The sequence below is a fragment of the Hippocampus bargibanti genome, linkage group LG13 (genome assembly GCF_051943395.1).
Source record: "Hippocampus bargibanti isolate YZ-2025 linkage group LG13, ASM5194339v1, whole genome shotgun sequence".
NCBI lineage: Eukaryota > Metazoa > Chordata > Actinopteri > Syngnathiformes > Syngnathidae > Hippocampus > Hippocampus bargibanti.
The window spans coordinates 12,906,787-12,927,780 of NC_142746.1; the positions used below are offsets into that span (position 1 = coordinate 12,906,787).

At 39.9% G+C, this 20,994-nt stretch overlaps 1 protein-coding gene across 1 annotated transcript in view; it reads left to right on the forward strand.

Annotated features, from left to right (window-relative positions):
• LOC148889386 (vinculin-like) overlaps window positions 1-20,982 on the forward strand; it is a 33,876-nt gene extending 12,894 nt beyond the window's left edge. Inside the window, 21 exon segments of the mRNA XM_089012211.1 lie at window positions 844-1,004; window positions 2,956-2,958; window positions 4,532-4,622; window positions 4,685-4,723; window positions 4,726-4,831; window positions 5,487-5,640; window positions 5,731-5,906; window positions 5,992-6,090; window positions 6,918-7,108; window positions 7,364-7,390; window positions 7,759-7,958; window positions 8,550-8,678; window positions 11,255-11,404; window positions 11,836-11,944; window positions 12,460-12,762; window positions 12,832-12,956; window positions 14,944-15,129; window positions 16,356-16,511; window positions 17,870-18,073; window positions 18,324-18,428; window positions 19,398-20,982. Of these exon segments, the coding sequence (XP_088868337.1) occupies window positions 844-1,004; window positions 2,956-2,958; window positions 4,532-4,622; window positions 4,685-4,723; window positions 4,726-4,831; window positions 5,487-5,640; window positions 5,731-5,906; window positions 5,992-6,090; window positions 6,918-7,108; window positions 7,364-7,390; window positions 7,759-7,958; window positions 8,550-8,678; window positions 11,255-11,404; window positions 11,836-11,944; window positions 12,460-12,762; window positions 12,832-12,956; window positions 14,944-15,129; window positions 16,356-16,511; window positions 17,870-18,073; window positions 18,324-18,428; window positions 19,398-19,544 (2,861 nt within the window). The 3' untranslated portion in view covers window positions 19,545-20,982.
• The last annotated feature ends 12 nt before the right edge of the window (window positions 20,983-20,994 follow it).

Consider the following 20,994-nt stretch of genomic DNA (forward strand, 5'->3'; position numbering starts at 1 on the left):
TTCATTCATTGAAGGTGTGCCTTATAGTCCGATGGAAAAAGTTTGAAAATACGCCCTTCATTGGGGTGCGCCTCATACTCCGGTGTGCCTAATAGACCGGTGCACATTATACACAGGAAAATACGGGACTTTTATTTTTGAATTTTCATTTATGCCTTACTTCACATATGCATAGAGTGGGTAAAATTATTTTTTTTATCATAATTTTGTAATGCAAAAACAGTCACTTCTTGATCTCAATCACCAAAGTTCACAAGGAAATTGAATACACAAGATAAATGGAAAGAAGTCACCTGTGCGCATCTTCAACAATTGTGACTGATTCTGTAACTAGCAGGAGGGAGCCTTTACCACACAGTGAATTCTCCTTCAGCCCTCAGTATTCATGCCATTGTTACTTTATTCATGAATTTTAACATCCAGAATGAATTCAAATTACCCGTGACGCATGTTTGGGACATTTTTAAGGGTTCAATTTTACCCGTTTCCATTTTTGTGTTGACTAAAACACTGGATATGCTTTCCTTTTCTTCAAAAAAGTTCTAAAATACTAATAGTAAAATACTCATATAAAAAATAGTAAAATACTAATATAAAATACTAAGAATAACCCGATGGCATAGAAAATATATTGCCTCTTTTCAAATATGTTTATAACATCTCAGAAACAGTTGTTGATGATGTCACCTATTATTTGACTGTCTTGTGTGGATTTTTGCATCCGGGTAAAAATGACCCACGACATAATGTGATTTTTTTTCAACATAATAGGAGGGTAATTGAAAATATTCCCTGATTTCTGACAACATTCCCAATAATTACATCTCATCTTTCCATGCTCAGCAATAAAGATTTTCGTGGCAACCAAAAGCGGGCGCGGGGCCGGCTTAGAGGAGGCCGAGAGGAACCGCCGCTTCACCTTTGAGAAGATGAGCGGCGAGATCGCTGAGATCATCAGAGTCTTACAGCTCACCACGTGGGACGAAGACGCCTGGGCCAACAAGGTATCCCTTGGCTGACTAGGCGGATTCTCATTTGAAAACCCTCAGACAGTTACTTAAATGCACTTTTAGTGTGGAAGTCGGACACACACACACACACACACACACACACACACACACACACACACACACACACACACACACACACACACACACACACACACGCATATGCACACACACGTAACTAAGCAATGTTAGCCACACACCTATTTGCTACAGAGGTCATCTTTTGACCTTCTGTGATTCACTTTTTCTTTTTGTGACATAGAAAGAAGTATTGAAACAACAACCACGCCTACGCCTACCAATAGGATATGAAATTGAGGGAAAGCAGACGGTGATAATAGTTTGCGGTCTTGTGGTAAGAAATAAACAGCCAATTTGTAAAAGAACTGATAAAAAGTAGCTTCACCATGTCATACAATTTATCATCACTTTGCTTACCGTGTTTTCCGGTGCATAAGGGGCACCCAAAAGCCTTGATTTTCTTCAAAAGATGACCCTGCGCCTTATATGCCGGTGCACCTTATATGTGAGGTCAATTTCCCCCGTAGAAGTAGTGCGTAACCCCAGCCTCTACTGTAGTGCCTTATAATGTGGTGTGCCTTATATTTGGAAAACTTGTATATATTTATCTACAACATTTGAAAAACATTTTTCATTCATTGAAGGTGTGCCTTATAGTCCGATGGAAAAAGTTTGAAAATACGCCCTTCATTGGGGTGCGCCTCATACTCCGGTGTGCCTAATAGACCGGTGCACATTATACACAGGAAAATACGGGACTTTTATTTTTGAATTTTCATTTATGCCTTACTTCACATATGCATAGAGTGGGTAAAATTATTTTTTTTATCATAATTTTGTAATGCAAAAACAGTCACTTCTTGATCTCAATCACCAAAGTTCACAAGGAAATTGAATACACAAGATAAATGGAAAGAAGTCACCTGTGCGCATCTTCAACAATTGTGACTGATTCTGTAACTAGCAGGAGGGAGCCTTTACCACACAGTGAATTCTCCTTCAGCCCTCAGCATTCATGCCATTGTTACTTTATTCATGAATTTTAACATCCAGAATGAATTCAAATTACCCGTGACGCATGTTTGGGACATTTTTAAGGGTTCAATTTTACCCGTTTCCATTTTTGTGTTGACTAAAACACTGGATATGCTTTCCTTTTCTTCAAAAAAGTTCTAAAATACTAATAGTAAAATACTCATATAAAAAATAGTAAAATACTAATATAAAATACTAAGAATAACCCGATGGCATAGAAAATATATTGCCTCTTTTCAAATATGTTTATAACATCTCAGAAACAGTTGTTGATGATGTCACCTATTATTTGACTGTCTTGTGTGGATTTTTGCATCCGGGTAAAAATGACCCACGACATAATGTGATTTTTTTTCAACATAATAGGAGGGTAATTGAAAATATTCCCTGATTTCTGACAACATTCCCAATAATTACATCTCATCTTTCCATGCTCAGCAATAAAGATTTTCGTGGCAACCAAAAGCGGGCGCGGGGCCGGCTTAGAGGAGGCCGAGAGGAACCGCCGCTTCACCTTTGAGAAGATGAGCGGCGAGATCGCTGAGATCATCAGAGTCTTACAGCTCACCACGTGGGACGAAGACGCCTGGGCCAACAAGGTATCCCTTGGCTGACTAGGCGGATTCTCATTTGAAAACCCTCAGACAGTTACTTAAATGCACTTTTAGTGTGGAAGTCGGACACACACACACACACACACACACACACACACACACACACACACACGCATATGCACACACACGTAACTAAGCAATGTTAGCCACACACCTATTTGCTACAGAGGTCATCTTTTGACCTTCTGTGATTCACTTTTTCTTTTTGCTTGTTGGTGTAACCCCTTCTCCTTTTTCCTTTCTGTACCTTCCTCCTCCATTATTTTCCCTCCTTATAGAAGGTAAGCCCGCTTCTCTCCCCATTTGCAGCATCCAGTGCACGTGTGTGTGCCACTTAGTTGAACACACTTGAGCGTAAAATGCTATGCCGTGTTTTAGTCAATAGATGTGATGAAGCTATCTGTAACTCCTCACGGCGTGCATTGTTTCATGTGCATCTGTGTGTGTGATTTGAGTAGAGGTGACAAAAGTACCTGCACTCTGTCTTCAAATACTGATTGAACTCATTCCAGACTTTTGAAAGAAAAAAAAGAAAAAGCATTTTTTGATCATGTAAACATTAGAACGTACTGATATTTGATATCAAATGTACAATACAAGTAGAAAGTTGTCAACAATTAATACTCAAGTGAAGATGCATATTTGTTATCACAGTTTAATGATGTATTGACAAAAGGTAACATCATTTACTGTTTTTTCTCTTTCTTTTGTGACACAAGATGTTGTTTTTAAAAGAACGTCACTCAGAAATGACTGATGCTTTTTTTTCCCCTTTTATTTTATTTTTTTTAGAACGTCATAGATGATGAGATAAATTTCCCTCGTCCGACTTGTCACTCTGCATGTTTCAACACACATAACCGGTCCACACAATGACTTGTCTTTGTGTGTCTGAATGGTTGATGTGCACATTTTGTGACCAGTCCCAGTCATCATGAGTGGCAAGTGCTGCCCTACCTCTCAGGGTCATGAATTATAGAAAATAAGCTGGTCCAAACCTATCTGTGATAGATGACCGATTGAACCGTTCCACTCAATCATTCCTCTGAGCTGGAAGTCAAGTGTTTTTTTCTCTGTTATTTAGAGGAATATGAATATAGAGTTAATGTTGATCTAACTAAAGTTCTGTGATAACATAACAGCATGTTTGATGGCATGCAGTGATTTAATGACTTCTGTGATTATGCCCTGCATAGTAATCAAAAGAGCACATTTTAAGTGACCTTTAAGTTAATGGTTGAGCTGCGTGATCAATTTTCTGCAATCAATTATTTTGTGAATCAAGTGAGGTTAACTGGAGTTTACCGTTAGCTAGCATAACATTTGCTGGCTCATTATAAATGCAGCTGCCGTACATCATCAATATTATTTGATGTCAGTCAACTTTGTTCAGAAATGCCCAACAATATTCTGCTATTGTAGAATTTAATGACTGAAGAGGAGAGAAAAATGTTGTGCTTTATTCTTATTTGTAAATAGGATTTCTTGGGCATCAAAGTGGTTATGGTCATTCACAAAACTGATTCACCAACAACAACAAAACAGCCTTGTATTAAAAAAAATAGTTATGTAAGGTTTGCTTAAAAAACTCAACTATTTTACAATATTGCTGCACACCTATTTTAAAAAAATGCCATTGCTGTCCAAAATGAAGTGTGCATAATTTTAATTTTTTTTTCATTTAATCAGAATGCAAAAATATACTTTTAAATACTTAAAAATATATTGTATTTATTTATTTATTTATTTATTTATTTATTTATTTATTTATTTATTTATTTATTTTTCTTGATGATTCCCACATTTCAATTTAAGAATAATTATTTTCCTTTTGAAATTGTAATCATTTCTTAGGATATGGAAGCACTGAAGAGATCTTTGGCCTTGATTGAATCGAAGATGATCCAAGCGAAAAGTTGGCTCAAAGACCCGTATGGACAACCAGGTTTGAATTTGAGGGTTGTCTCTGTTGAAAGGACAAAGTTTTGGTCATGTCGCTCTCGCCAGGAGAACCGGGTGAAGTCGCATTACGTGTAATTTTGGACGAGGCGGGAAGGTCGGAGAGCTTTGTACTGGGAAGGAGAGGAAGGATATCTTGGCGACACACAAGGCTTTGGTACAAATAACTGACCAAATTGCAGATCTTCGAGTCAGGTATTGCATGATTATTATGATTACAAATTTATTAGGGAATTGAAAATATTACGTAAAGGACCATTCCCAAATTTGTTCGGGTTTTGTTTTTTCATGCTTGGGCGCCAATGAAGCGCTGGTCATGGCTTCTGGCAATGTTTCTACTTTTCTACAAGGGTCAGAATGTCCTTCATTGTTCATGTTAGCGCTTTGTTCCAGCTTCAGCTGTTGTTCAAGCGCTATATGTATGCATGTATTGCATTGTATTTTAGACATCCATCCTCATTTCATGCTCATATAAAACCAGAACCGTATAACTTAGGAATTAACTCTTTTTTCTGATCAAAGAAGACAGTCTAAGGTTTCTAACGCTGTATTGAATGTTTATGTAGTCCTAAAACTCAATATTCTGTGGGACCTGGAAGTGACAAGTGACAATGACAAAAACCCTGGCACTGGATTGGACACATTTTTGCACGTCTGGCAGTGAATGAATTAATAGTCCCACAACTGGGAAATTTGGCCTGTGCCTTTCTACTTTGACTAAATATAACAATTGAGTAGCTCTTTTTCTTCATTTGTATGTTTACTTTTCGATGTCGAGTGTAGTCACCACTGGAAAAACATGCATGTATTGACATGTATGTCTTCTTTCCAATGCGTTTATTTGTGGCAGAGGCCAGGGTCCGAGCCAGGAGTGTGTGCACCGTGCAGGCCAATGTTCTCAAGGCATAGACTTGTTATTGGGCAAAGTGGATAATGCTTCTCGCAGACTGGAAGCTCTTATCAATGCCAAGCAAGCCATCGCTAGGAGACTGGATGCTGCACAGGTCTCATGAGGCAACACATCATTGGCATTTGTGCACCTTAGACACGATCAAGAAGGTGTTTACAAAATATCCTTATTTCATTTTTTTGAGGCCTGGTTGGCTGACCCGAATGGCGGTCTCGAGGGTGAAGAGAACATCCGGGCGTTACTCGCAGAGGCCAAACGCATTGCCGACCTGTGTGAGGACCCCAAAGACAGGGATGACATCTTGCGCTCCATCAGTGAGATTGCAGGCCTCACCGCCAGACTTGTTGAGCTTCGCAAACAGTATGTTGACTAAGTTTATTTTCTCTCCTCTGACACTCCGAACTATCCTGTATTTTTATCTAATGCTAAGACCCTTCGTTCCCAGGATGAGAGCGCAAACTTGCCTCACCAATACCAGGCACATTTTCCCTGCATGGAGATTATGTTGTTGCCTCTCAACTTTAGGCACTCATCCTGTAATAAGGTTACTAAAATGTTTGAATATGAAGCAGTAATGGGGTTATTTTTTTTTTTTTTGATGGTTTCACAAAAAAAGGGAAAATGAGTGCAGAAATCAAAGGGAAGTAGGACATTGAAGTTTGAGCTACTTATTCAAACAGTCCAATGAGTCATAACAACACGAATCATCACTTCTCTCGATTCCGAATGCAATAACCATAAAAGGAACTCTGCTGTAAACATGTTGAGTCACACTTTTGTCCCATGATATGTTGTGAGACATGAGAGCATACATTGCTCAATACATTTTTTGATTGGCTGCACTGCCAGAACGTCCATACTGATGCTCTATTTATTTTCTATGACCTAAAATATATTTGATAACACGCCCATGAAAAATGTCAATCTGATCTCTTCAATAAGAAGAAAATCAGAAATTCTTCTGGAAGGCTCATTTTTGATAATCTGAACATTTTCAAAACTATCATTGTCATACATATACAGGGTATTATTAACTATGTAGCACACTGGTTCCAAATACTATTTCTTCAAGCTTTTTTCCCCTATTAAACAGCCCAAAAATAAACGAAAAGCGTGCTGCAAGATCTGAATTTCATTTATGATTAATCAAATGCATTTAAACATCAATGATATTTCCCTTTAAGAATGATTTTCTAACCATGGGTTCATAAAATGTTGGGCTTCTAACAAAATAACCAACAAAATATCTTCCTCTTTAAAGGTGGAGAAGACTTTGCATAAACCAAACCCTTATTTCCTCAATTCCCTTCCTATTTGATGCTCTTATTATTCTGCACGTCATTAAACATTTTCCCTCTATTTTGCTTTTAGAGGGAAAGGTGACAGTCCGGAAGCCCGCGCCTTGGCAAAACAAATTGGGGCGGGCCTACTGACCTTGCAGGCCAAGACCAACCGAGCTGTGGCCAACATGAGGCCCGCCAAGCCTGCGGTTACTCTGGAGGGCAAAATGGAGCAGGCGCTGCGCTGGGTCGGCAACCCCGGAGTGGATGACAGAGGTGTAGGTGAGTGGGTTTGAAAATAAAGGAATGAGGGCTTTTGAAAATCTGACTGACACTTATTGAGGAAATTGGTGTCCATTGGTGCCGTTCAAGAGGAAAATACATCCACCTATTTGAGCTAACAATGTGTAATAGGCTGAAGACATCCTGAGCCATAACAACATTAAGAAAGAAGAAACATGCTTCGTGTTCCTGGTTTTGTGTGTATGTTTCTTTTAATTGTCCCCTATTGTCTACCATGCTTCCTCTCGAGGACAGAATGTGAGAGGCTTGAGTGGAACACAGGTACAGTACTATATATATTTTTTTAACCTTCCACTGAAGATGCACCCATATTCTTGAAATATATTTCAGAGCAGTGATTTTCAAATGGTGCTACTGTATTGTACTTCTACCAGTCGGCGTGTGTTGGCTTCCCCTTTCGGTCAACAAAAGGATCACTGCTTGAATACGGTTCTGTTTTATTTAACCATTACAAATTTATTTAACATTATGTCATATACAGTTCAATCGAGTCGTTGTTTTGGTTCACTTTTTTTATTTCCTCTCTCTGCCACTTCCATAGATGTGTTTGTTTTTATCCAAGAGCAAGCTGATATCTGGTATTTAAATGTGATATGAGGGATGACCTTTGACCATTTTCGTGTCCTCAGGTCAGGCGGCTATCAGAGGGATGGTTGGAGAAGGCAGGAGGCTGGCAGGAGGCCTCTTGGGGCCATACCGCCAAGACCTGATGGGACATTGTGACCGAACAGAGGCTCTGATGACATCCTTGGCAGACATGGCTGGCAGGGGGGAGACCGAGGCCCCGCAGACTCGGGCAACTGCTGCGCAGCTACATGACAATCTTAAGGTAGTTCATATAACAGTTGACTTCTTTATATATTGTGCAAACATTTTCCCTGAACTATTTTTTAATTTTGTTTTATTTTCTGGCCTCCGATAAACCCGGGATTGGCAAAGTATGTGGCACATAATGCCCACAATGTCAAAATAAACAAATGAAATATGTTTACCCTCCCATAAATTGAAATTGGCCGTCTTCAGAATTAACCAATCAGATTCAAGCACACACCTGCTACCATTTTAAGGGTCCTTAAAAATAAAGTTAGACTTTCATCAGAATAAAGTACCATTTTCCTGATGTTTTGGGGGTCCTTTCAAAACGAATTTAATATCCTGTATCCAGTGGGTTAATTGTAAGGACTTTGTATATTTTAACTATTCAAGGCATTTCGTGAGTTCTGTCTGACAAATGCAATAAGAATAAAAATCAACATTTTGTTGCCATCTGTAAATTTTAAAAATCGAAAGGCACAAAAGCTCCAAATGAAAAAAGGTCAAATGGAACGACAGTAGGGAGATATTTTCTGCATTAAAAATGCCGTACAGTAGTAGAGTGTGCCACCTAGTGGACTGACAATGCAACATAAACCTACAACAGGACCTGAGGCAAAAAATGCAGAGGGTGATGACCCAGGAAGTATCCGACGTCTTCAGTGACACCACAACGCCAATCAAATTGCTGGCTGTGTCTGCGACAGCGCCCCTGGATGCCCCCAACAGAGAAGAGGTTGGTTGTGGTGTGCACAAGGTTCACAAGGAGAACAATCGCACTGAATAAAATGTTTAAGACTAGGTGTCCATGTTGTCTCGATTCCGAATGCAATAACCATAAAAGGAACTCTGCTGTAAACATGTTGAGTCACACTTTTGTCCCATGATATGTTGTGAGACATGAGAGCATACATCGCTCAATACATTTTTTGATTGGCTGCACTGCCAGAACGTCCATACTGATGCTCTATTTATTTTCTATGACCTAAAATATATTTGATAACACGCCCATGAAAAATGTCAATCTGATCTCTTCAATAAGAAGAAAATCAGAAATTCTTCTGGAAGGCTCATTTTTGATAATCTGAACATTTTCAAAACTATCATTGTCATACATATACAGGGTATTATTAACTATGTAGCACACTGGTTCCAAATACTATTTCTTCAAGCTTTTTTCCCCTATTAAACAGCCCCAAAATAAACGAAAAGCGTGCTGCAAGATCTGAATTTCATTTATGATTAATCAAATGCATTTAAACATCAATGATATTTCCCTTTAAGAATGATTTTCTAACCATGGGTTCATAAAATGTTGGGCTTCTAACAAAATAACCAACAAAATATCTTCCTCTTTAAAGGTGGAGAAGACTTTGCATAAACCAAACCCTTATTTCCTCAATTCCCTTCCTATTTGATGCTCTTATTATTCTGCACGTCATTAAACATTTTCCCTCTATTTTGCTTTTAGAGGGAAAGGTGACAGTCCGGAAGCCCGCGCCTTGGCAAAACAAATTGGGGCGGGCCTACTGACCTTGCAGGCCAAGACCAACCGAGCTGTGGCCAACATGAGGCCCGCCAAGCCTGCGGTTACTCTGGAGGGCAAAATGGAGCAGGCGCTGCGCTGGGTCGGCAACCCCGGAGTGGATGACAGAGGTGTAGGTGAGTGGGTTTGAAAATAAAGGAATGAGGGCTTTTGAAAATCTGACTGACACTTATTGAGGAAATTGGTGTCCATTGGTGCCATTCAAGAGGAAAATCCATCCACCTATTTGAGCTAACAATGTGTAATAGGCTGAAGACATCCTGAGCCATAACAACATTAAGAAAGAAGAAACATGCTTCGTGTTCCTGGTTTTGTGTGTATGTTTCTTTTAATTGTCCCCTATTGTCTACCATGCTTCCTCTCGAGGACAGAATGTGAGAGGCTTGAGTGGAACACAGGTACAGTACTATATATATTTTTTTAACCTTCCACTGAAGATGCACCCATATTCTTGAAATATATTTCAGAGCAGTGATTTTCAAATGGTGCTACTGTATTGTACTTCTACCAGTCGGCGTGTGTTGGCTTCCCCTTTCGGTCAACAAAAGGATCACTGCTTGAATACGGTTCTGTTTTATTTAACCATTACAAATTTATTTAACATTATGTCATATACAGTTCAATCGAGTCGTTGTTTTGGTTCACTTTTTTTATTTCCTCTCTCTGCCACTTCCATAGATGTGTTTGTTTTTATCCAAGAGCAAGCTGATATCTGGTATTTAAATGTGATATGAGGGATGACCTTTGACCATTTTCGTGTCCTCAGGTCAGGCGGCTATCAGAGGGATGGTTGGAGAAGGCAGGAGGCTGGCAGGAGGCCTCTTGGGGCCATACCGCCAAGACCTGATGGGACATTGTGACCGAACAGAGGCTCTGATGACATCCTTGGCAGACATGGCTGGCAGGGGGGAGACCGAGGCCCCGCAGACTCGGGCAACTGCTGCGCAGCTACATGACAATCTTAAGGTAGTTCATATAACAGTTGACTTCTTTATATATTGTGCAAACATTTTCCTGAACTATTTTTTAATTTTGTTTTATTTTCTGGCCTCCGATAAACCCGGGATTGGCAAAGTATGTGGCACATAATGCCCACAATGTCAAAATAAACAAATGAAATATGTTTACCCTCCCATAAATTGAAATTGGCCGTCTTCAGAATTAACCAATCAGATTCAAGCACACACCTGCTACCATTTTAAGGGTCCTTAAAAATAAAGTTAGACTTTCATCAGAATAAAGTACCATTTTCCTGATGTTTTGGGGGTCCTTTCAAAACGAATTTAATATCCTGTATCCAGTGGGTTAATTGTAAGGACTTTGTATATTTTAACTATTCAAGGCATTTCGTGAGTTCTGTCTGACAAATGCAATAAGAATAAAAATCAACATTTTGTTGCCATCTGTAAATTTTAAAAATCGAAAGGCACAAAAGCTCCAAATGAAAAAAGGTCAAATGGAACGACAGTAGGGAGATATTTTCTGCATTAAAAATGCCGTACAGTAGTAGAGTGTGCCACCTAGTGGACTGACAATGCAACATAAACCTACAACAGGACCTGAGGCAAAAAATGCAGAGGGTGATGACCCAGGAAGTATCCGACGTCTTCAGTGACACCACAACGCCAATCAAATTGCTGGCTGTGTCTGCGACAGCGCCCCTGGATGCCCCCAACAGAGAAGAGGTTGGTTGTGGTGTGCACAAGGTTCACAAGGAGAACAATCGCACTGAATAAAATGTTTAAGACTAGGTGTCCATGTTGTAGGTTTTTGAGGAGCGTGCTGGGAATTTTGAGGCCCACGCAGGTCGTCTTGGGGCAACAGCTGAGAAGGCTGCTGCTGTGGGAACAGCAAATAAAAGCACTGTTGAGGGGATTCACGCTGCTGTGAAACATGCCCGTGAACTCACACCACAGGTGCTTGTCGTTATTTATTTTTACTTTTTAAATCACCGTGTTTGAATTAGTTTCATGGATGTGTTTTGTTTTTGTCTGGGCGAGGACCATGGTCCTCGCCCATTAGGCCCCACAAATGAAGAAATGTGCACATTTTGTCATTTGTGGGGCCTAATGCTAAAAAGTCGGAGTTTGAGAAATTTCTCCTATTTTCTGAGATAGATCAAGACAGTAAAATCATTTTTGTTGTTATTATCCATCAAAGTGAATCATCTTAACACTGTAATCGATAAGAACAGTAAAAAGATGGAATCAACTCTACATCATAAGTACAGGGGAGCACTTGAATTGATCACTAGGTGACACATGAGTTATTTCTTCCAATCAAACAAAATATTATTAATTAGATTCTCTGAGACATTTGTCTAATGCCAAATCTACGCCTGATCCAGGTAACTTCTGCTGCTCGGATCCTGTTGAAAAATCCTGGGAACAAAGCAGCATACGAGCACTTTAACACCATGAAGAACCAGTGGATCGACAATGTCGAGAAACTCACAGGTGAGATGCCACCTCACCCCCAAATATTTAACTTCTAAAGTTTTTTTTCCATAATTACTGTGTGCACGCGTCAATATTACGCAATGATTTATTCTAAATCCTTTCATCCTGTATATGATAGTTGTCCATGCTAAGCGCTTTGTTAAAGTTTCAGCTGTTGTGAAAGCGCTGTATAAATCAATATGTATTGTATTGTATTGTATTGTAAATGGGAATTTATGGATTTATTTTATTTCGTTCCTGTTCCTGTTTAAATAGTTCTTCAAATTTTTGTTTGATTAAAAAACTGTTTCACTTTTATTTTTCGTTTTGTGAAATGGCTAAATCACTGTTATAGGTATGTAATAATTGTGGCAGGTTGGAGATTCATTTATAGGTGGTTCATTTGGATTGATTTTATGAATGCATTTGGTCATATTGTTTTTACATATGTGTCATAAAAGTTCACATCAATACTGTTCATTGTCAATTTTCTTATTTCGTGTTTGTACGTGAACCCATGTCTCTGTCTCCAGGTTTGGTTGATGAGGCCATAGACACCAAGTCACTGCTCGACGCCTCGGAGGAAGCCATCAAGAAAGACATCGACAAGTGCCGAGTTGCCATGGCGAATGTTCAGCCCCAAATGCTTGTTGCCGGGGCGACTAGCATCGCGCGGCGAGCCAATCGCGTTCTGCTGGTGGCCAAGAAGGAAGTGGAGAATTCTGAAGATCCGCGCTTCAGGGACTTGGTGAAACACGCGTCAGACGCCCTGTCTCACACCATCTCCCCGATGGTCATGGACGCAAAAGCCGTGGCTAGCAACATACAAGATAAAGGTACACACAGTCAATAAAAGCCGAAAACAATCTCTGCATGGTACACGATTACCTGTGATCCTTCCGCAGCAATGCAAAAGGCCTATTTGGACTCCTGTCTGAGGATCTTGGCTGCTGTGGGAAAGGTCAGAGAGGCCTTCCAACCTCAGGAGTTGGATTTCCCCCCTCCACCACCTGATCTAGATCAGCTACAAGTAATTCCAACATCTCTTCACTGTTATCATTTTGCCCCAAATTGTCATGAACTGCTGTAATGCAGTAAGTGAGCATTACGTTATTGTGTGGCATGTGCGTGCTCTCAAGCTTATTTTTGGACATTCATCACAAAATAGTATTTTGCACTACTTGAAAAGCAATACAATACAATACATATATTTATATAATAATAATAATAATAATAATACATTTCGCGTAATAGTTGAAACATGTCAGATATTTGACAATACACTGTCTGTAAGATAAGAATCTGTTTCAAATTAAAATAATACATTTCATTTATAAGCGCCTTTCAAAACTCTCAAGGACACTTTGCAGTCACTGGATTTTTTTCTGCGGGTGAGCAGCGCTTTAACAATAGCTGCAGCTGTAACAAAGCACTTAACATGGACAGGTATCATATAGAAGAAATAAAGCAGTCACAAAGTTAGTATAAAGCACCAGACGGTACTTGCTTACTGCCAATGAGATGGGAAAAAAAATCAGATAAGAAAAAAATATATAAAATGCAATTATTGTATATAACAGACACATGAAAAACTGGGGGGTGATGCTGGTTGTCTCTCACAGTTAACAAAAAAACCAACAACAAAAAAATGCATGAATTTAAATACATTTGTACATCACGTAAATATATACCGTATTTTCCGGTATATACGGTGCACTGGCGTATAAGCCGCACCTCCAATGAATGGTGTATTTTCCATTTTTTTCCATGTACAGTATAAGGCGCACCGGACTATAAGGCACACCTTCAATAAATGAAAAAGATTCTCCAAATATCATGCATAAATATATAAGTTTTACAAATATAAGGCACTACAGTAGAGGCTGGGGTTACGCACTACTTTGACAGGGGGAAATGGAGTCAGTGCGTGCTGACATTAATTGCGAGAACTGTTGTGGCTCAATATTACTTCACATATAAGACGCAGGGTCATCTTTTGAAAAAAATGAAGGCTTTAAAGGACAACCGACGTCACTTTTTTGTTTTTTTAACTGACATCAGAAAAACGTTTTATAGCATCTAAAATACCCAAAACACGCAGTATGATATTTTTATTCAAATCCAAAACACCAATAAAAATGACTTAAAGTGTCCAAAATCTGCAAAAAAATTGAGCTGCGAATTGGGCATTTTCAGAAAGTCCCGCCCCCAGTTCGTGACGTCACGCCAAGACGTCTTGCATTGCTGGAGAATCAAAATAATGGCTTCAGAGTCGGAGAATATGCTTTCTTGTTAGATATCCAGTTATGAATATGATTCAAATAGTTCTGAAGAGGAAAGCATACATGTTTGCAATCGATTAAAGAATTTATTTGTGCCATTTTGAGGCAACATTGGGGAGAAATCTCTCACCAAAAAAAAATAGGCAGAAAATGGTGACCTCCTGTGGCCCCCGCCGTTTCCACAGGCTGATAAATTCCTTATATGGCGCTTGGACGCCCTCTTCTGGCCTTCTGGCGGTTTTTGGGTGCAACACGAGGTCCCCAGACCAAACGAGTATAGCAAAATACATTGACGTGATGGAAGGACCGCTACAATGCGTCTTTTTTACGGTCATGGGGTAGTCCTTTCGTGACGTCACGTACGGACTTGTCACTAACTCAAAAACAAGACTTCCTGAATATTCAGCGCGAGTCTTAAAACGGAAAATATAGCTATATGTGGTGGAATCTTTGGAAAATACGCTCAGTAGAAGTCATTTGAAGCCATTTTACAAATGATGGACACAGCTTGTCCGGAAACGTCGGTTGTCCTTTAAGGTGCACCTTATACACCGGAAAATACAGTCATCATGAGCGATTTTAGGATTTGATTCATTTACATACCAATTGGCTTTCCTGTTTATCATGAATTTCAATGATTTACTAAGAATAAATATCACAAGAATGTCTTTTGAACTGAAGCACCTGGTGTGGTCGACGTATTGACCGTCCATCGAAGTTGTGTTTTCCATTCAGGTAAATGACGAGCAGGCTCCACCCAAGCCGCCCCTGCCGGAGGGTGAGGTGCCGCCACCTCGTCCTCCACCTCCCGAGGAAAAGGATGAAGAATTCCCCGAGCAGAAGGCTGGGGAAGTCGTGAGTGAGCCCATGATGGTGGCTGCCAAACAGCTGCACGACGAGGCTCGCAAGTGGTCTAGCAAGGTCAGTCCACATATGCACAATGACCTCAATTTGCGAATCTGATTTTCACCTGGGTGGTCATGCAATATATTCTCTTTGTTGACTGCGAATTCACGGTGATGCTGAAGTATGTACATCAAGGCCTTGATTTCAATTTCAGATTAAAATAATAAACAAATAAATAAATAAACAGCGCACCATTATTTCCATTACATTTATTTATGTTACTCACCTTTGTTTTTATGAAATACAAAAATATAGAGTGCTGTTTTCTCTTAAACTTAAGTTCACCTTGACTATAAATATTAATGGCGTGTTCAGCACAGTGGTAAAGTGGCTCTATTTCAAAGTAAAGAGTTTCTGGGTTCAAGTCACATGCACGTTCATAATAATGGTCATACATTTAATTTACAAGCACCATTAAAAGCACCCAAGGACACTTTTAGAATCAAAATGAACAGTGGAGCGATAAGCACCAGAACAATAAAACCATGAATAAAATGGATGAGAAGGTTTCTTCAGCCGTCATCTGTACTGACACACATGAATACAATTATAAATAATAAAAAAAGCTGATTAAACTAAACTGTGAATGTGATTTTAAACAGATGGGTGTGGACGTGGGATTTGAAGGTGGGAAGAGGGTCAATATTTAAGATGTTGGGACGTTAGACTCTTCCAAATTCTTCCAAATTGTCCATTGTTGTGAATACTTATGTGTATGATTGTCTATATGTTCCTGAAGTCAGTCTAGATAGACTCCAACTCACCTGCGTCCTGAATGAGGATGAGAACTATGTTTTTTAAAATGTGCGGAAGTAACTTCCTTTTGAGTTGCAATGCTGTTTTGCATATTTTTTTGTGGAGGGAGAAAATTCCTTGCAATTTCATGTGTGTAGTGTGACGTTCAAGAAGTTATTACCAGCTCTTGTGTTTCCACATCTGCCTTCGGAAACGGTGATCAAAAAGTCATTTTAATTGCATCCCACTCGTATTGTGGAGGGAAGTCTCATTCCTGTCAGATCACAACTTTAGTATCACAGCTGCAGTCAGCCTCGCTCCGCAGTCCCGCCTTCCCTCCCCGCTTCTCCATGATGCCCTCCTTCAATCCCTCTGTTCTTCCACCTGCTACTTCTCATAGTGTACTAAATACCTCCTGGCTCTCTCCCACCTCCTTCCCCCTCCTTCCCCAATCAATCCTGCGTCAACCGTCGTCAATACACCCCTTCCCCACCATGCCCTGCCAGGAGGTAGTAGAGGTAGACGATGAAGATGAATTTACTGATGGTGAGGATGACTATGAGCCCGAGCTCCTGCTGATGCCCTCCAACCAGCCTGTCAATCAACCAATGCTGGCGGCTGCCCAGGCGCTGCACCAGGAGGCCCGCAAGTGGTCCAGCAAGGTCTGACATGATGTCCCAAGCGCTGGATGATTTGGCTCCACCACTTCTCTTGACACACGCATGCGAAAACAATAAAAATGCTTCACTCAAACAAACTGCTTCAGCTGCTACCATGGCAACTCCAACGAGCTGTGGCTGCTCAGATCGTTCTAAATTGTACTAAAGGTTGACACTTGATGGAATGGCTTTTTTTAATTGATGCATTAAATAGCTTCAGGATTTCCCGCCTTTATGTTGGAGATTTAAAAGGAGGAGTTTCACTGTTGTCAATCACTTGTTGTCAAGGCAACTTGTGATGCCAATGATGATAGTTTTCCATAGTCATCTGGGTGAAGTAGCGATGTTGCATCTTCCTACGACCTGGTTGGTTACTAATCTTTAAGCACTGATAGTTGTGTCAGCATGCTGGTAAATTTCACAATATTATTCTCTGTGTGTACACTGCATGCAACTCCTAAATGGAGGCTTGTCATGAGCATTCACTGCCATTTTCATGATTTTAACACTCCATTAACTCATTCACTGCCAGACGTGAAAAAATGTGTCCACGCCAGTGCCAGGGTTTTTGTCATTGTAACTTGAATTCTAAGACCCACAGAATATGGAGTGTTAGGACTACATACAGTCAATACAGCGTTAGAAACCTTACACTCTCTTCTTTTATCAGAAAAAAAAGTAGTTAATTCCTAAAGGATATGAGTCTGGAGTTATATGAGCTTGAAATGAGGGCGGCTGTCCAAAATACAATGCAATACATACATATTGGTTTATATAGCGCTTTAACAACAGCTGAGGCTGAACCAAAGCGTTAACATGTAAGAAAGGGAAATTCTGCCCTCTTGTGGAAAACAAAAAACATTGCCAGAGGCCATGGCCAGCGCTTTATCTGCACCCAAGCATGAAAAAACAAAACCCGAACAAATTCAGGAATGGTGCTCTATGTCATATTTTCAATTCCCGAATAAATTTGTTAATGGTAGTAAATGAGTTAAAATTAACAGAAATGAGCTCGGAAACCTCATGCGATATATGGACAAAAATATTGGGACAAAAGGCCATTATTGACAATGGGGGTTTTACAATTTTTTTGGAGGGTGTGCTGTCTCACGAACTCTTGTCAATCATTCGTTGAAGGTTTTGAATGAGATTCTTTGACAACCCAAATGATCAAAACGTGACTTGCTGGAATAGAAAAAGACATTCCCCAAACTATTCATACAAACTTGGAAGCAGCATTGAAGTCGTGCCCACATTGAGGAAATGTGTCCCAGTATTATTGTCCTTGACCGTTTCTATATCCCCATTTCCTCAATCGTGAACATTCTATTCTATTTCTCCTTATCGCATCCTCATCTCAGGGCAATGACATCATCGCGGCAGCCAAGCGCATGGCACTCCTGATGGCTGAGATGTCTCGGCTCGTGCGCGGCGGTAGTGGCAATAAGAGAGCGTTGATCCAGTGTGCCAAGGACATCGCCAAAGCATCGGATGAGGTGACAAGACTTGCAAAGGAAGTGGCCAAGCAGTGCACGGACAGACGCATTAGGACAAACCTGCTACAGGTTTGTTTTTTTATAAATGAGAAATGGTATCGAGCACAACAGCATGCTTGCACACATATTTGTAAACAATATATAATGTGTTATTATAAACTGCATGCTAAGACAACATGTTTTTTTTTTTAAATGGCAAGCTTTGCCCTCTGCAATTTCTTGTCAAGAATTGCTCCACTTGCCCCATTCAAAAATCCCATTTTTTTTTTGAAAAGACATACACTGAACCAATTTAGCTCTTCTTCTCTTTTCGTTGAAGGTGTGTGAGCGCATCCCCACCATCAGCACTCAGTTGAAGATCCTCTCCACCGTGAAAGCAACCATGTTGGGAAGAACAAACATTAGCGAAGAGGAGTCTGAGCAGGTACAATTATCAATTTGTCATTTGGATATTTGGGACTGGAGCGTATCAGCGTAGTAATACAACATGAACTGTGTCACTCTTCGTTGTGTGTTTATGTTGATTATACTGTCACCTCATGGTTATGGAACATAACGAAATTATATTAAATCTTTTATCAACTTGTTATATGTACTATATGTATTTCACACTTAACTCATTCACGTCCAGAGAATGTGCAAAATGTGTCCACTCCAGTGCCAGGGTTTTTGTCATCTTCACTCAAATTGCAGGACCCACAGAATATTGAGTTTTAGGACGACATAAATATTCAATGCAGTATAAGAAACTTTAGACTCTTGTTTCATCGGAAAAAAAGAGTTAATTCCTCAGTTATATGGGTCTGGAGTTATCTGAGCTTGAAATGGTAGCGGGTGGACAAAAGGCAAATGCTGCCCCCTCGTGGGAGGGAAAAACATGCATAGAGGTCTGACCAGCGCTTTATCGGCACCCCTGCGCAAGAAAAACCAATAACCCGAACAAATTCGGTAATGGCGCTTGACGTCATGTTTTTCAATTCCCGAATAAATTCGAGAAGGCAGTTAATGAGTTAATAGGTGGACAGGCATTATGATTTTAAAATTACAATACCTGGACTGTTTTTGGCCCCACAACACTGATGATGTTGTGGTCCAATAATTTGACTTGTGTTCAGGGAATGTGGGATTGCTTACCACTCAGTGACTTTGTGGCTGTGGGTGCGAATAGTTCTGTCTCAATGTGCACTTTGCGACTGAATGGCGACCAGTTAAGTGGTAGTGCACCTTTCACTCAAAAATCAGCTTGGAAAAGGTCCAGCAACCCAATGAACCTCTTCAGATGTTGAACATAGATGGATAGATGTCCCCACAACAATGTTAAATCAAAAGAATCAGTTTGTGCCTTCTCTGTTGTTATGTCTTGCTTCCCACTATCTTTTTTTGCTTTATCCAGGCCACAGAGATGCTGGTCCACAATGCTCAGAACCTAATGCAGTCCGTGAAGGAGACGGTCAGAGAAGCTGAAGCGGCCTCCATCAAGATCCGCACGGATGCAGGGTTCACCCTCCGTTGGGTGCGTAAGACCCCCTGGTACCAGTGACCAGAGCACTGACTTTGTGAGCAGCGGCACACACTACAGAAGGTTTTAAAAAAAGTAGCATCATAGACTTAGATGGTTCTCCATCATCCATGTTCATTTAAAGCGCTTCGTGTGCCTTTTTAGAGGACATGAAGGAAGCATTTATATTAATATATATTTTTGCTATGTTGATTGCAGGTAGCTCTATAGTTTTTTTGCATGAAGATGTTTTCTATTTTCTAAAAGGCAACTTAAGACATTGTGATAGACCTTTTCTGTTTAACAGAGGTTTGTTTCTTAATAATGAAGTCTTGCGTGTTGGGGTGTGTATATACTGTATACACACAGCTGTGAGAGATTCTCACCAACTTAAAAAACGCTCATGTTTACGTTGAGAATTAACGCCGGTGCTCAAAGACCTGTGTGTCAATTTGAAGTTGTGACATCATCGTCTACATTTCGCTTATACTTGAACTATAAAGTCTTCTTGGACGTGTGTGGCGATGAAATGTGTGATTACATATATGAGGGGCTAACGAACTAAAGAAGTATTAGCTTAGTATTTGCTCGTGTGCGTGACAACTCATGATTATTTGTAGGGATGGGCATCATGATGAAGTGTTAATTGTGTAAACGTGACTGGCACGTAAATAGCCATTTTAATTGATGCATAAAGGAGTAGAGTAATTGATAGCTCAGTGTCAACTAGTTAGAGCAACAGGACTTGCGTGCAGATGTGTATGCAAAGTGTAGCTACATCCATGTTATGTACACAACTCTTCAACAAACGCAATACAGCGCTAGTCCGAAAACAGGATTCAAGAACTTTCAGATTATTAAAAAAAAAAATCAAAGTAACATTTTACTCACAGCCAATCAAATTTTCATCCCTATCCAAATGTGAAATTTTAATCGCGACTTTTTAATTTTATTAATAAGCCAAATGTTGCATTCACATTACACCATTGTAAAACTAAAAAAATTCAAAGAGCACACTACCATCATACATTTTTTGTGTGTCTTATTTTACATTTAGAACACTTATTTTCCTGAACAGTTGAACTGTTTGGGACTCATCATGTATCTGGAGTGGTGGCGTCAACAAGTTGACAAAATTACATGCAAACTAACACCACTCTTAAAACATTTTAAGCTATTGTTTTGCTTTCACTTTATGGCTCATACAGTGTTTTGTATGCTTGCTCGGCAAATAGAATTTTAAAAAGCGTAGTCAGTGCAAGTGTGCGTATGAGAAGATAATAAACACAACGTTAAAGGGACATAATGTAGTGAGTATGTAGCAGCCGCTTGCTGAGAGCGACAGGGTGTATTTACAGTATGTATGTATGTACGCGTGATGTGCCCCATGCACCCTGAATGTATCCGGCGAGCTTATGGCCATGCAAACACATGCGCTGTTTGTGCCTTGGAAGAATAAAAAGACTGATTATGAATGACATTTTACCTGCAA